Here is a 14,512-nt window from a genome sequence, read left to right as displayed (position 1 = left end):
AACAACACTCTATTTTCTCACTTTTTTCTATTATATTTTTATGGAAAAGAATTTCGACAATGAAAATATAAGCTATAAACTTTACACACATTATTGTAGTTCTTCGCAATGAAATTTGATGGATCTGACAACTCTAATGGCAGAGTATTTTTGGGAACTTAAAAGCATGAAATATCACTATATCGATAACTATATCTTTTTCATTATTTATAATATTATATTATTATTTTATATAACATAACAATTTTCAGTCACACCATAAACTCAACATGTGTTTTCGATTCGATCACCGGTCCGGTTATGAAGGTGATCCGGTTATGAAAACATTGAAGTATACTTTTGTTTCCAACATCAGTCACAGAAAAATTATGTTTCAACGTTTACGGTTGTTCCGATTAAAAAATCACGCAGTTTCCACACAGTTACGAAAATTGTGCTTCCCAGATGACTACAGGATATTGTTGCACATCCCCTCCTCAGGTTCTCATTCAATAAATCTTCGTTATATAAGTATTCTATTCAATGTTTCCTTTCCTGTCGCCATTTATACACGGGTCTTGAAGTGGGACTAACCATTTCATCTTCACGCAGTTTGCGTTTCTTACCCCTTTTCTGCACCAATAATGCATTAAAATGATTACCCTACAGCGAAACAAGGGAAAAATGAAGCGTATAACGTACTCTCTGAAATATTGATACCTGTAACTCTTTCTGCATAGACATATCCGTGTATATTTTCTCTAGATCTTTTCACCGTTTTTTTCTAGCCTCTAGCTCTCGATATGAAGAATCTGTCTTCCTGCATGTTGACCGTGTTTCTATACACGATTAAACTAAACTCCTCAACCACAAATTCTAGTCTAACTTCCTCGATGTAGAAGAGAAACAAAAGTAATATGAAGGCCTAAAGCCAAGGAGAGTCTGAAAAGAAATTTGGAAATCAACCAAAGCAAAACTCATCAAAAGGAAAAGGATTTGTGCACGGCGGATAGATAACCAACCATTTGATTCGATAAAGTTATGTTCTACAAGAAACAGAAAAGTCATTTGTAATAAAACTAAATACCCAAAATCAAAGTAGAAAGATACAGCATAGAAAAAGGATTAAATTTTAGGAAAATGCAGCAACGATTGCCAACAAGCAAGTCCCTTTATGGAATATGATAGATAGTAGTTCATGATACAAGAAACGTCAATTGGGTTTAAATGCTCTAGCACTTGTGCATCAATTCGATTTCTTGAACCAAAGTTCGTCAAGTGGAAAGGATAAATGATGGAGAAAAGTATCACCCCATAATTCCCATAAAATTTATACAAAGATACAACACTCACAATGACGGGATAGTATTGATCTCTGGGAAGAAATAGAAGCCCAATAGAAAGTCCAAACAAGACAAAAAGGACACACGGCCATAAATATTTATCATGCACGCATAAATGGAATTATAATTAACTCACATAGCATGCGATTGATATTCCCAATTGATATATATTTGTGACCAACAAATCCAAAAAAGTTTTTGAAGAAAAAACTCGAACAACAGTAGGGAATACCAAAGAAGTAGAAATTGAAAACTAAATTCAATTAGAAAAATAAGATATTATGACAAGGCGCCAAATATCACCATATTCAATCAACAAGTGAGGTATTGATAACTTAAAGAGGTTAAAGTATGGGTGGTGAAGAGACAAATGGAAGAGCTGTGAGGACAGGCAGACTAAAGCAAATTATTTCTGATTGTCAAGGAAAATTTGTAGTCCACTTCGTTTTTGCAATATAGCTTATGGATTGACGGTAATGATATCATTCGGTACTCGGTAGGGATCTTAATTGTGGGGAGGCAAGTAGAAACAGGTTATCAACCTGGAAATCCAATTTCGTAGGAGGCAATTGACTAAAAAAATAGCTTTTAGTACCTCAAAATAACTTTAGGCAAGTCTTTAAAAGCTGATGGGTTCCCTTGTTCTGAAACTTTTTGGTGGACTTCTCTTGCCTCCTCCCTAGAAAGAGAATCAACAGCCAGTCAACATACTTCATTAAACACAAAAATATCAACTAAGCTCAAAATTCTATACTACTGAGCAATATTTGCACTGCACCATTTTATGCATTAATACTTTGTGTGACCAGTACATTACCACCAAATCACTGTCTTGGATGAAAAAAAATCTGTCATTTGCAGACACACAAGTGTAAACATGGAATTCAAGTGATTCAAACAGAAGTTCCAGAGAAGACAGTCTCATTGCCCCTTGGTCATTGACCTTTTGAAATTGGCCTTCGGATAGTTTTATCTTAATTGCCTAGATTACATATTAGACGTTCTTTCTAAAGCAGAAGGGAATAAAATGACTTTGAAGAAATAAATTAATTGAGCTATCAGAAGCGACCATATCTAATAATGAGAAAAGAATAAACTTTGGTGGTGACATAACTGTTATAACATGAAATTGACTACTCTAAAAAATGGGTATGAAAACTATCAAGAATCAGCAGAAAAAGGGCTTGATCACTCACCTGTTGTCGGCATAATAAACATGTTTGGATGATGACTGATTGTCAAGAGAATGCAGCATACCATTAAGTCTTTCAATTTTCTGCATCCAAAAAGTTAAATTTCAGAATAAAGAACCTGCATGACAGCTATCTCGAGAATCCGAGACCCAAAAAACTAGTGTTAGGATCGGTTATCGTAATCGTTGAGCTACAATAGCTCGGTTCTTGAAATATTGAACACCGATGAATTAAATCGAGTTTGGTTTTTAAACCAAGCGGAAGACACACGAAATAATCTTTCGTAGAAACCGATTCAAGATTTTGTAAAGCATTTAAAATATATGCAAGTTGAATGATTAAAATTTTTTTTCGTTGAAGCATTATATCAAACATTTGATATGCAATATTTTGGTATTTGAAGAACACATAAAATGCTTCAACAATGCATCTTTAAAAACAGTGGAAATGATAAGTAAATTCAATAAATAAATAGACACGAATTTGTTTATGGATGTTCGGAGATTAACAACTCCTACGTCACCCCTTGGGAAAGATTCACTAGAAGACTTTGATTTATACAACTCATAGTACAAATCCATTCAGCTAGGACTTACCCACTGCCTAAAACTGAACTCCTAGCACTCAAGATTGTAGGCAGCACCTCACAGTCAGCATATTGTTTAATGTCTCATATGCAAAGACTACAACACAATCTTTTACGTCTTTGTGTGAAGACTCACTCAACTAAACTTTGATGCTCAACTCTCTTGTATATGTGTGAGTGATTGTGTGTGAGGAATTTATCCTTTACAGTGTACATCTCAAATGTATCCTCACACAAGGGCTTGTGCTCTCAACTAGCTGATATATTCATGCTAACTGCCCATGCTTTGAATCCCCTTGGAAAGCTCTTGTTTGATCTTCAATATGTTGTATTTATAAGCCCCAACAATGATATATACGTTAGACATAAGAATATGACCGTTTGAAAAGTTTCTGTACTGTTTCGGGAAGTGCAACGGTAAAATTCGTCTTGCTGGAAAATTTCCCGACAAGTCAACTCTGGACAACTCAACTGGTCATTCAGTTCAACTGGTCAGCAGCTGGTTCAGTTCAGTTGGTCAACTGCTGGTTCAGTTCAGTTCAGCTGGTTTAGCTCAGTTCAGTTGGTCAGCTGCTGGTTCAGTTCAGTTGGTCTGGTTCAACTGGTTTTCAGCTGGTCTGGTTCAACTGGTCTTCAGCTTGTGCAGAACCAGTAGCTTCATTGACATTTATCAGCATCTTAAGCTTCTATTCAAACTTTGACTTCTGAAGATAATTTGTAGATCATCGTCTTATCTTTCTAACGCATACTGAATCGCTTCGTTTCAATAACCGAGCTGAGAGATATGACCAAAATACCACAGCTGCTCAAACCCAACTGATTGATGTTTTCGTGTCATCAGTTCGGTCATTCAGCGATCTGTTAGACCATGATAACATCCGATTTTGCCCAACTGATGTGAAATACGACTTGTCCCAAATTGAGTTTTCTAATCAGTCCAATTAGTGGATTGTCATTTGGATCATCCAGCTGAGAGATATCATAAAAAAACCTAAGCTCGCCAGAAATTCAGTTTGTGCAGAATTCAGTTTCAGCTTGCTTCTTGTGTTTGCAACTTCACACTTGAGTAAATATGTTAGAAACACAATAACAAGTTTTGTTAACATCAAAATCAAGATTGCGAACATGAAATGTTCCAGCAAACCAGAAACTCTAAAATAAAACCTTTTTTTCAGTTTGAAGCTTCTGCAAAATATATCCAATGTCTTGGGTCTTCATCAACATCAGCTCTTCATTAGTGTACTTATTAGCCTGGCTCTTTTACAAAATCCACATTCAACAACTAATATTCAAATTACACTCAAATAAATATCCTCAAAAGAGAACAGATAACCTCATAAAAATGAAATTTTCCAGCTTACTCAGGTTTATGGACTCCACCAACAGTTTTTGTTTTAATCATCTTGAAGTAAAATTCATCTGGGTTCCTCAATGCTGCTTTTTAATTAAGTTTCTGTTATAAACACGCAGAAGCGACTTACCATAAAATAAGAACTCACCAAATTTCGTTCATAAAATGCTACCAAAACCAACAAGACGCAGGATAGTAGAAATTACCAGTAAAGTCTGCTTCTTCTGGTGATAGGCTCGTGCACGAATGACATAATCTTTATGTTTTTCGAGCAGCCCAAATTTCCTTCTCAAATGCCTGGTACACACAACAAATCATCAATTGAGTGAACCGAAAATATACGTCAAAATATTTCAAAACGGGCAATAAAGAAATTAATGGCCCCAAAAAATAATCACACTTATGGCTGAGCGTGCTTCTTGTGAGCTTTTCATGGAATAGCATTCCTTAAAGACGACATCTTTATGCTAGCAAAAAAAATTCACAGAACTTTAAAATCAATTTACGCACTTCAGAAAGGCAAAAACCAATACAGAAAACATAAAGGGCTAACAAAAATCTTCAGTTGAAATAATTTAACCGTGAAACAGCGAAGATTATCGGTACAGAAAAAAAACAACGGATTTCTTTCGTATTTACACCAAATTCAAAATAATTATTAAGCACAGAACATTCTCCTGTGGAAAGCGGTGAAGGCTTAGGGTTTAAAGGAGACACCAATGCAAAGAATCTTGATTTGATAAAAAGTATTTTATATTGTGGCAAAAAAATTATTCTAAATTAACTAAAATTCAATCATGCAAATTGGCTTCCGGATTGAGTGCAAAAACTTATGTGAGACGATATCACGAATCGTATTTTGTGAGATGGATCTCTTATTTGGATCTTCCATGAAAAATATTACTTTTTATGCTAAGAGTATTATTTTTTATTGTTAATATCGGTAGGGTTGACCCGTCTCACAGATAAAGATTCGTGAGACCGTCTCACAAGAGACCTACTCCTGACTGAGAATACAAATACACACACAACACACAAAATTATTGTGAAGGCGCAAAAATCCTTACTTTGAAAATTGGCGGAAAATTTAAAATTTTCTTTTTAAAGAACTTAAATTGCCTCATTCATAAAATCAACTGATAAATCAAATTCAATGTTTAAAAATATAACAGCGGAAGAAAATAAAGTTTGCCAAAAATTACAGTTTAAGAATATTCAACGACTGATAAAATGTTTGAGCATAAAAAAAAATGGCAAGTGCTGAAACTGAGGTCCTCGGGTGTCACTACTGCCGACCCAAGCTGGCTCACTGATCCTTAACTAATTTAGTGAATAAAACCCTTAATAATAGGAACTTAATTGAATTAATTTCCTACTCACCTCAAGTAACTAAATAAATCTTCAAACCTTCTTATTGACTTAAATGAACTTACTTGTTAGCTAAATTAAATTCTGAAAAATATTTTCTGAACCTTAAATTTTATCTCTAAACTCCAACTCCAGTCCGGCCTCATTGAAATAACTGAAAGAAGAAAATTAAACTGCTGGCTAAAATAATTAACTTCAAAGAAATGCATTAAAATAATCGTGCATGTAGCGACCCATTCCAGAATCACCTACTAATCAAGAACTAAGCATGCGATTAACTTAATTAACAATAATCAGAGATAACAGCGGAAAAGTCAACAAACTATAAATATACAACCCAACTAAAGTCCAGAATAACTCAGAATAAATATATTCAGTACAACCATATCGAATCTAAAATAGTACTGAAAACTAAACCAACCAGCTACTCACTGTCCTCCTCCTGCTCGTCCTGAGCCATCCAACCTGAGGTCTGCCCCGTGGGAATGGGGTGTCCAAGAATAAACAAAACCGAGGACGTGAGCGATAAGAACGCCCAGTACAAAAGTATGAGTATACAAACCTATATGAAATGCACATGCTATGACATGATACCAGGGTAGTCAAGAAACAGGAGTCACAAAGGATCTCAAAATGCTCAGTCTAGAGGCGCCAAGTGGATAGTGCCGCGCGGTACACCTCTGGGTCACTGCATCCACTACAAGACAGACGTGGACCTAAAATGTCCCGGATCACCGAAGCCCTCCCGACCCGTCGGCCACTGTGTACTCTCGGTGTCCATGCGTCCACAAGACAAGACAGGGCTGAGCGGTCCCCACAAGATATAGCTTATCTCGAAAGAGATACAGCTCAACAGTATAGGCTATCTCGAAGGAGATACGGCTCAACGTGATATGCAACATGCATCATAAAGCGTGACATAATAGCATGCATCATATGACATATAACAATGCACCAGATAATCATGCAACACATATATGAATGTATACTCAACCAGGATATCTCGGATAGTACTTCCGTACCTCTATCACTGCAAGCCTAGCCTTACGCAACACCGCTAATCAGGTCTAGCACAAGCCTACGCAACAAGAGCATACTCAATGAACAATACTACCATGCTCGACTAGCAAAACCAGTACTCCCTAGTACTACCAAAGGTTTAGGGTTTACCTTCGTCCGTCGACAGCCCTTTGATGTCGATTGCCTCGAAACTCCGGCGTCGCTACGCTACCAATCCTGGCAGCTCTTGGCTATCGCTCGACCAACAACTAACCCTAGAAACCTTCCAAATCTCTCACTAAACGACTCGATCTCAAGAAATGCCAATATCAAATGAGGAAAATCCGAGCACTATTTATAGGCTATGTTCGGATCCACCGAACCCTCTTCGGACCGTCCGAACTCCTATGTGTCCATCGGTTCTTGACACCTCATGTTCGGATCCTCCGAACCTACACTTCGGACCGTCCGAACTTGCATGTAAACTGACGTGTCGATCAACTCTTGACACCTCATGATCGGATCCTCCGAACCCACTTCGGACCGTCCGAACTCTTCGGTGCTACCGAACCAACTTCGGTCCGTCCGATCATGACCACGGTCAGAATTACACATTAAACCTTCTTAATCACCATTAATCCGTTAATTACCCAATTTGGAATTCGGGCTACTACATTCTCCCCCCCTTAAAAAGATTTCGTCCTCGAAATCTAGGCAAGAGAATAAAACACCATTGTAATACACTGCAAATATTCTTCATTACAACTGTATAACAATTACATCCCAGGCTGATCCTGGTTCAGCGCAAAAACCTGACCTTGGGCACGAGGTCGAAGATTCGAACTACCCACTGCCTGACCCTGTCTCCTCTGCTGAACAGTCGTCTGGGATCCGGAACCAGATCCTGCTCCACCTCGCAGCTGAGGACAATTCTTCTTGAGATGACCCATCTCTCCGCACTGAAAACAAGCTCCTGCTGCTAATCGGCATTGCTCCGATGGATGGTTCTTCCCACAATGCACACAAGCATCCTTCTTCTCACCAAAGCGAACAACACCGCTAGACCGTGATCCAGATCCAGAAGAAGAAGAACCAGATTTCTTGAACGACTGAGGTCGAGGGCTCAAAACACTCGGAGGTCTAGAAGAAAGAATAGCCCTACCACGCTGGAGACTGATCTCTGCTTGACGACACCGGTTCACCAACCCATCGTACGAAGTAGGATTATCACAGACAGTGACTCGATCAAAGATCTCCTGGTTAAGGCCCTGGAGGAAATGATCATACTTGGCTTCAGAACTGCCACTGATATGAGGCGCAAAGGGTAACAACTCGAAGAATTTCTGCTGATACTCATCAACAGACATGCTACCCTGCTTAAGGTTCAGGAGCTCAATCGTCTTCGCCTGGCGAAGGGCTGGAGGAAAATACAGCTGCATGAAAGCTGCACGGAAATCGGCCCAAGTCACCCTACCCTGGGACTGGACTATTGGCGCAGAAGTCGATCGCCACCACTTGCGAGCACGGCCTTCGAGAAGAAAACTAAGGGTCTCTATCCTCTGCTCCTCGGTGCACCGGAATGCACGGAAACAACTCTCCATGCGCTCTATCCAATCCTCAGCATCATCGGGAGTCTCACCACCAACTAAAGGCTTAGGCCCCATCTGAATGAAACGATGCAAATCAAAACGCCTAGGACCATCCCGACGATGACGATGTTCACGATGCCGCCTACGATCGTCCTGGTCACCCCAACGACCTACACTCCCCTGACTACTCTCATCACCAAAGTGGTCAGCCATCTCTACAAGATAGAATGGGGAAAATGGTAAAATGGTCAACGGAAATCCCAAAACAGAAATCTATATCCCAAAATCGTATGCATGCTCTGATACCATAAATGTAGCGACCCGTTCCAGAATCACCTACTAATCAAGAACTAAGCATGCGATTAACTTAATTAACAATAATCAGAGATAACAGCGGAAAAGTCAACAAACTATAAATATACAACCCAACTAAAGTCCAGAATAACTCAGAATAAATATATTCAGTACAACCATATCGAATCTAAAATAGTACTGAAAACTAAACCAACCAGCTACTCACTGTCCTCCTCCTGCTCGTCCTGAGCCATCCAACCTGAGGTCTGCCCCGTGGGAATGGGGTGTCCAAGAATAAACAAAACCGAGGACGTGAGCGATAAGAACGCCCAGTACAAAAGTATGAGTATACAAACCTATATGAAATGCACATGCTATGACATGATACCAGGGTAGTCAAGAAACAGGAGTCACAAAGGATCTCAAAATGCTCAGTCTAGAGGCGCCAAGTGGATAGTGCCGCGCGGTACACCTCTGGGTCACTGCATCCACTACAAGACAGACGTGGACCTAAAATGTCCCGGATCACCGAAGCCCTCCCAACCCGTCGGCCACTGTGTACTCTCGGTGTCCATGCGTCCACAAGACAAGACAGGGCTGAGCGGTCCCCACAAGATATAGCTTATCTCGAAAGAGATACAGCTCAACAGTATAGGCTATCTCGAAGGAGATACGGCTCAACGTGATATGCAACATGCATCATAAAGCGTGACATAATAGCATGCATCATATGACATATAACAATGCACCAGATAATCATGCAACACATATATGAATGTATACTCAACCAGGATATCTCGGATAGTACTTCCGTACCTCTATCACTGCAAGCCTAGCCTTACGCAACACCGCTAATCAGGTCTAGCACAAGCCTACGCAACAAGAGCATACTCAATGAACAATACTACCATGCTCGACTAGCAAAACCAGTACTCCCTAGTACTACCAAAGGTTTAGGGTTTACCTTCGTCCGTCGACAGCCCTTTGATGTCGATTGCCTCGAAACTCCGGCGTCGCTACGCTACCAATCCTGGCAGCTCTTGGCTATCGCTCGACCAACAACTAACCCTAGAAACCTTCCAAATCTCTCACTAAACGACTCGATCTCAAGAAATGCCAATATCAAATGAGGAAAATCCGAGCACTATTTATAGGCTATGTTCGGATCCACCGAACCCTCTTCGGACCGTCCGAACTCCTACGTGTCCATCGGTTCTTGACACCTCATGTTTGGATCCTCCGAACCTACACTTCGGACCGTCCGAACTTGCATGTAAACTGACGTGTCGATCAACTTTTGACACCTCATGATCGGATCCTCCGAACCCACTTCGGACCGTCCGAACTCTTCGGTGCTACCGAACCAACTTCGGTCCGTCCGATCATGACCACGGTCAGAATTACACATTAAACCTTCTTAATCACCATTAATCCGTTAATTACCCAATTTGGAATTCGGGCTACTACAGTGCAATGAAATCAATTAAATTTAAAATACTAGAATTATGCATGGCTTATACGTAGACTGATTTACGGGTTCTACAATCCTTCCCCCCTTAAAAGAAATTTCGTCCTCGAAATTAAAACTCACCGAATAACTCTGGGTAACGATCTCTTATCTCCGGCTCAGACTCCCACGTAGCTTCCTCCTCTGAATGGTTGAGCCATTTGACTTTGACTCGCTTAACCAACTTGTTCCGAAGTTTCTTCTCCTGCCGGTCTAGGATCTGCACTGTTCTCTCCTCATAAGAGAAGTTCGGAGTAAGTTGCAACGGCTCAAAGTTCAGCACATGCGAAGGGTTCGCCATGTACTTTCTCAGCATGGAGACGTGAAAGACATTGTGTACTCCGGCCAGATTCGGCGGAAGAGCCACACGATAAGCTAGCGTCCCAACTCTGTCGAGGATCTCAAACGGTCTGATGAATCTCGGACTGAGCTTCCCTTTCTTCCCAAATCTCATGACACCCTTCATAGGTGCCACATTCACAAAGACATGGTCGCCCACTGCGAACTCTAGGTCTCTCCTTCTCTGATCTGCATAGCTTTTCTGTCGACTTTGAGCAGTCCTCATCCGATCACGGATCTTGACTACTAGATCTGCAGCCTGCTGAACAATCTCCGGGCCCAACTCTGCTCTCTCTCCTACTTCATCCCAATGAACAGGAGATCTGCACTTGCGGCCATACAAAGCTTCATACGGTGCCATTCCAATAGAATACTGGAAGCTGTTGTTATAGGTGAACTCAACCAATGGCAAGTTCGACTCCCAACTCCCAGAGAAATCAATGACGCAAGCACGAAGAAGATCCTCCAAAATCTGAATGACTCGCTCTGACTGCCCATCTGTCTGCGGATGGAAAGCTGTGCTAAATAGCAGCTTCGTACCCATGGTCGAATGCAAACTCTTCCAAAAGGAGGAAGTGAATCTATGGTCTCTGTCAGATACGATCGAAACTGGAATACCATGAAGTCGGACTATCTCCCGGTTATACAACTCTGCATACTGAACCATGGTGAAAGTCGTCTTAATAGGCAAGAAGTGCACTGATTTGGTAAGACGATCTACAATCACCCAGATGGCATTCGATCCTCTGGATGACTTCGGCAAACCGATCACAAAATCCATGGTAATGTTCTCCCACTTCCACTCGAGAATAGGAAGAGGCTTGAGCAAACCTGCTGGTCTCTGATTCTCGGCCTTCACAAACTGTCAAGTCAGGCACTCGGATACAAAACGCCTGATGTCCTTCTTCATACAAGGCCACCAATACAACACTTGCAGATCTTTGTACATCTTCGTACTCCCAGGGTGAATAGAGTACGGGGACATGTGGGCCTCTGTTAGAATATCTGCTCGGATCAAACCACTGCTAGGAATCCACATCCTATCTCGGTATCTCACAATACCGTCGGTGACTGTATACACGACACTGCCCTTGGCTTCATCTCTCTTCTTCCACTGTGCCAATTGCTCATCTGCTGACTGACCACTGCGAATACGGTCAAGAAGGGAAGATTGAATGGTCAAGGTAGATAAACGAGGAACTCTACCTTGAGGATATGACTTTAGATCAAACCTCTGCATCTCAAGCTAAAGAGGTTTCTGAATCGTCAAATGAGCCATCACTGCGACTTTTCAGCTCAGTGCATCTGCAACTACATTAGCCTTACCCGGGTGGTAGCTAATGTCACAGTCGTAATCTTTCACAAGCTCCAACCAACGCCTCTGACGCATGTTCAGGTCCTTCTGCGTAAAAAAAATACTTGAGGCTCTTGTGGTCGGTAAAGATCTGGCACTTCTTTCCATACAAATAATGCCTCCAAATCTTCAATGCGAAAACTACGGAGGCCAACTCTAGATCATGGGTAGGGTAATTCTTCTCGTGGATTTTCAGCTGTCGAGAAGCATATGCTATCACCTTCTCATGTTGCATCAAAACTGCACCTAAACCGAGCTTCGAAGCATCGGTATAAAGGACAAACTCGCCGGGCCCTGATGGCATGGCCAAAACTGGTGCAGAGATAAGAGCTTGCTTCAAAGTATCGAAGCTCTTCTGGCACTCATCGCTCCACACAAACTTCACATTCTTCTTTGTCAATGATGTGAGTGGGACGGCAATGGAGGAGAATACCTGGATGAACTTCCTGTAATATCCTGCTAGCCCAAGAAAACTGCGGATCTCGGATGCATTCTGCGGCACAACCCAATCTCTGACTGCAGCGACTTTCGCTGGGTCTACCTCAATGCCACTGCTAGAAACAATGTGGCCTAAGAACGCCACCTTCTCTAACCAGAATTCGCACTTGCTGAACTTCACGAACAACTTATGCTTCTGCAAGGTCTGCAGCACTGTGGTCAGATGTCTGCTGTGATCCTCCCGACTCTTGGAGTAGACGAGAATGTCATCTATGAACACTATCACAAACTGGTCGAGGTACGGCTGAAATACGCGATTCATGAGATCCATGAAGATCGCTGGCGCATTGGTCAAACCGAACGGCATCACAAGGAACTCATAGTGGCCATAACGAGTCCTGAAAGCAGTCTTGGAAACATCAGCATCTCTCACCCTCAACTGGTGATAACCGGAACGCAGATAAATCTTGGAGAAAATCGAAGCTCCCTGCAATTGGTCAAACATATCCTCAATCCTCGGAAGTGGGTACTTGTTCTTCACTGTAACCCTGTTCAACTCCCGGTAGTCAATGCAAAGCCTCATAGAGCCATCCTTCTTCTTAACAAACAAGACTGGCGCGCCCCAAGGTGAGAAGCTAGGGCGAATGAACTCTTTGTCCAGAAGTTCCTGAATCTGCTTCTTAAGCTCTGCCATCTCTGTCGGTGCTAGTCGGTACGGCGCTTTGGATATCGGAGCCGTACCTGGCATAAGCTCAATGGAAAACTCCACCTCTCTCTCGGGTGGCATACCAGAGACGTCTTCGGGAAAAACGTCTAAGAAATCTCTGACAATCGGAACATCTGAGGCTGACTGGTTGGGTTCCTCAGGGACAGATAAAAAGGTCGCTAGAAATGCCCGACACCCTCTATGCATGAGCTTCCTAGCCTGAACATATGGAATAATGTGCGGTAAAGGAAAGTACCTGTCCGGCTCAAATAAGAATTGCTCCATCCCAGGCGGTCGGAGAAGGACAGATCTCCGCTGGAAGTCTATCAACACTCTGTTCCTCAATAGCCAGTCCATCCCTAGGATGATGTCAAATTCTGGCATCGGTAGCACGATCAGATCCGCATAAACAAGGTTATCGTGCAGCTCCATATCTATATCTCGGATAACATTGGTAGTTGTCATCTCCTCGCCTGACGACAACACTACTGAAAAGGCTATATCTAGCCCAATGGTCTTGATCTTGAGAAAGTTTGCAAAGACCTCCGAAATAAACGAGTGAGTGGCCCCTGAATCTATCAAGGCCTTGGTAGCTGAACCAGATATAAAAATTCTCCCTGAAAGATCGAAACTCTAAGTTGAATCCCACTACAAGAACTAAACTTATAGACATGCAAAGGTCAAGGTTCTTCTAGCTTAATTCCCCCAAAATAAATCTGAGTAGAGAATGCAATCCTATAACAGTTCTAAGTTCAAAAATCTAAATCTCGATTTCCAAAACGCTGAAATTCGAATAATAACTCAATGCATAAAGGTACATGTCAACAACATAGTCTCCGGGTTTGTTTCCGCGGCATGGAGAGCAAAAACTCTGCCTTGAGTAGGCAGATTTCTCTGAGGGCACTGCAGCAACATGTGGTCTGGACTGCAACACTTAAAACACTTTCCTGAGCCAGACTTACACGCTCCAGGATGGCGGCGTGAGCACCTGGGACAGACTGCGTGCTCAAAAGTCCTCGGGGTTGAGCGCCCCTGCTGTTGTTGCTGCTGCTGCTGCTGGCCTCTGATTCTAGGCGGCCCATGAAATGGCCTCTTGTTTTGCTGCTGATGCTGATGAGGAGGAGGGAGGTGTGGTACCTGGACTGGGCGCTTGCCCTGGCGATCTTTCTCGATATCCCGCAGATCCTGCTCTGCGGCTAGGGCTTTGGAGACAGCAATCTCATAAGTAGCAGGGTCAGACACCCTAACATCCCGGCGCAAGATCGACCGTAGACCCACCGGGAAACGCATCAACTTAGCTCTGGCATCATTCGCTATCAGGGGCACAAAGTGACAGCCCCTCTCGAACTTACGGATGAACTCCGTAACCGTCATATCATCCTGTCTCAGACTCATGAACTCGGTGGTCAACCGGGTGCGCACTTCCTTAGCAAAATATTTGGAGTAGAAAACCTCCGTGAAGCGTG

The 14,512-nt window shown here is 42.0% G+C and overlaps 1 protein-coding gene across 1 annotated transcript; it reads right to left on the bottom strand.

Annotated features, from left to right (window-relative positions):
- Positions 1-388: 388 nt before the first annotated feature.
- On the bottom strand, positions 389-4,354 carry LOC140803796 (probable U3 small nucleolar RNA-associated protein 11). Its single transcript, XM_073159670.1, has 5 exons — positions 4,266-4,354; positions 2,519-2,598; positions 1,918-2,001; positions 700-799; positions 389-612 (listed from the first exon to the last, which is right to left on the bottom strand). The coding sequence occupies exons 1-4, from the start codon at positions 4,323-4,325 to the stop codon at positions 751-753; spliced, it is 273 nt and encodes a 90-aa protein (XP_073015771.1). The 5' UTR covers positions 4,326-4,354; the 3' UTR covers positions 389-612; positions 700-750.
- Between the last annotated feature and the right edge of the window lie 10,158 nt (positions 4,355-14,512).

The sequence above is a fragment of the Primulina eburnea genome, chromosome 10, assembly GCF_022965805.1.
Source record: "Primulina eburnea isolate SZY01 chromosome 10, ASM2296580v1, whole genome shotgun sequence".
Lineage (NCBI taxonomy): Eukaryota > Viridiplantae > Streptophyta > Magnoliopsida > Lamiales > Gesneriaceae > Primulina > Primulina eburnea.
This window is presented reverse-complemented; position numbering and strand designations above follow the sequence as displayed.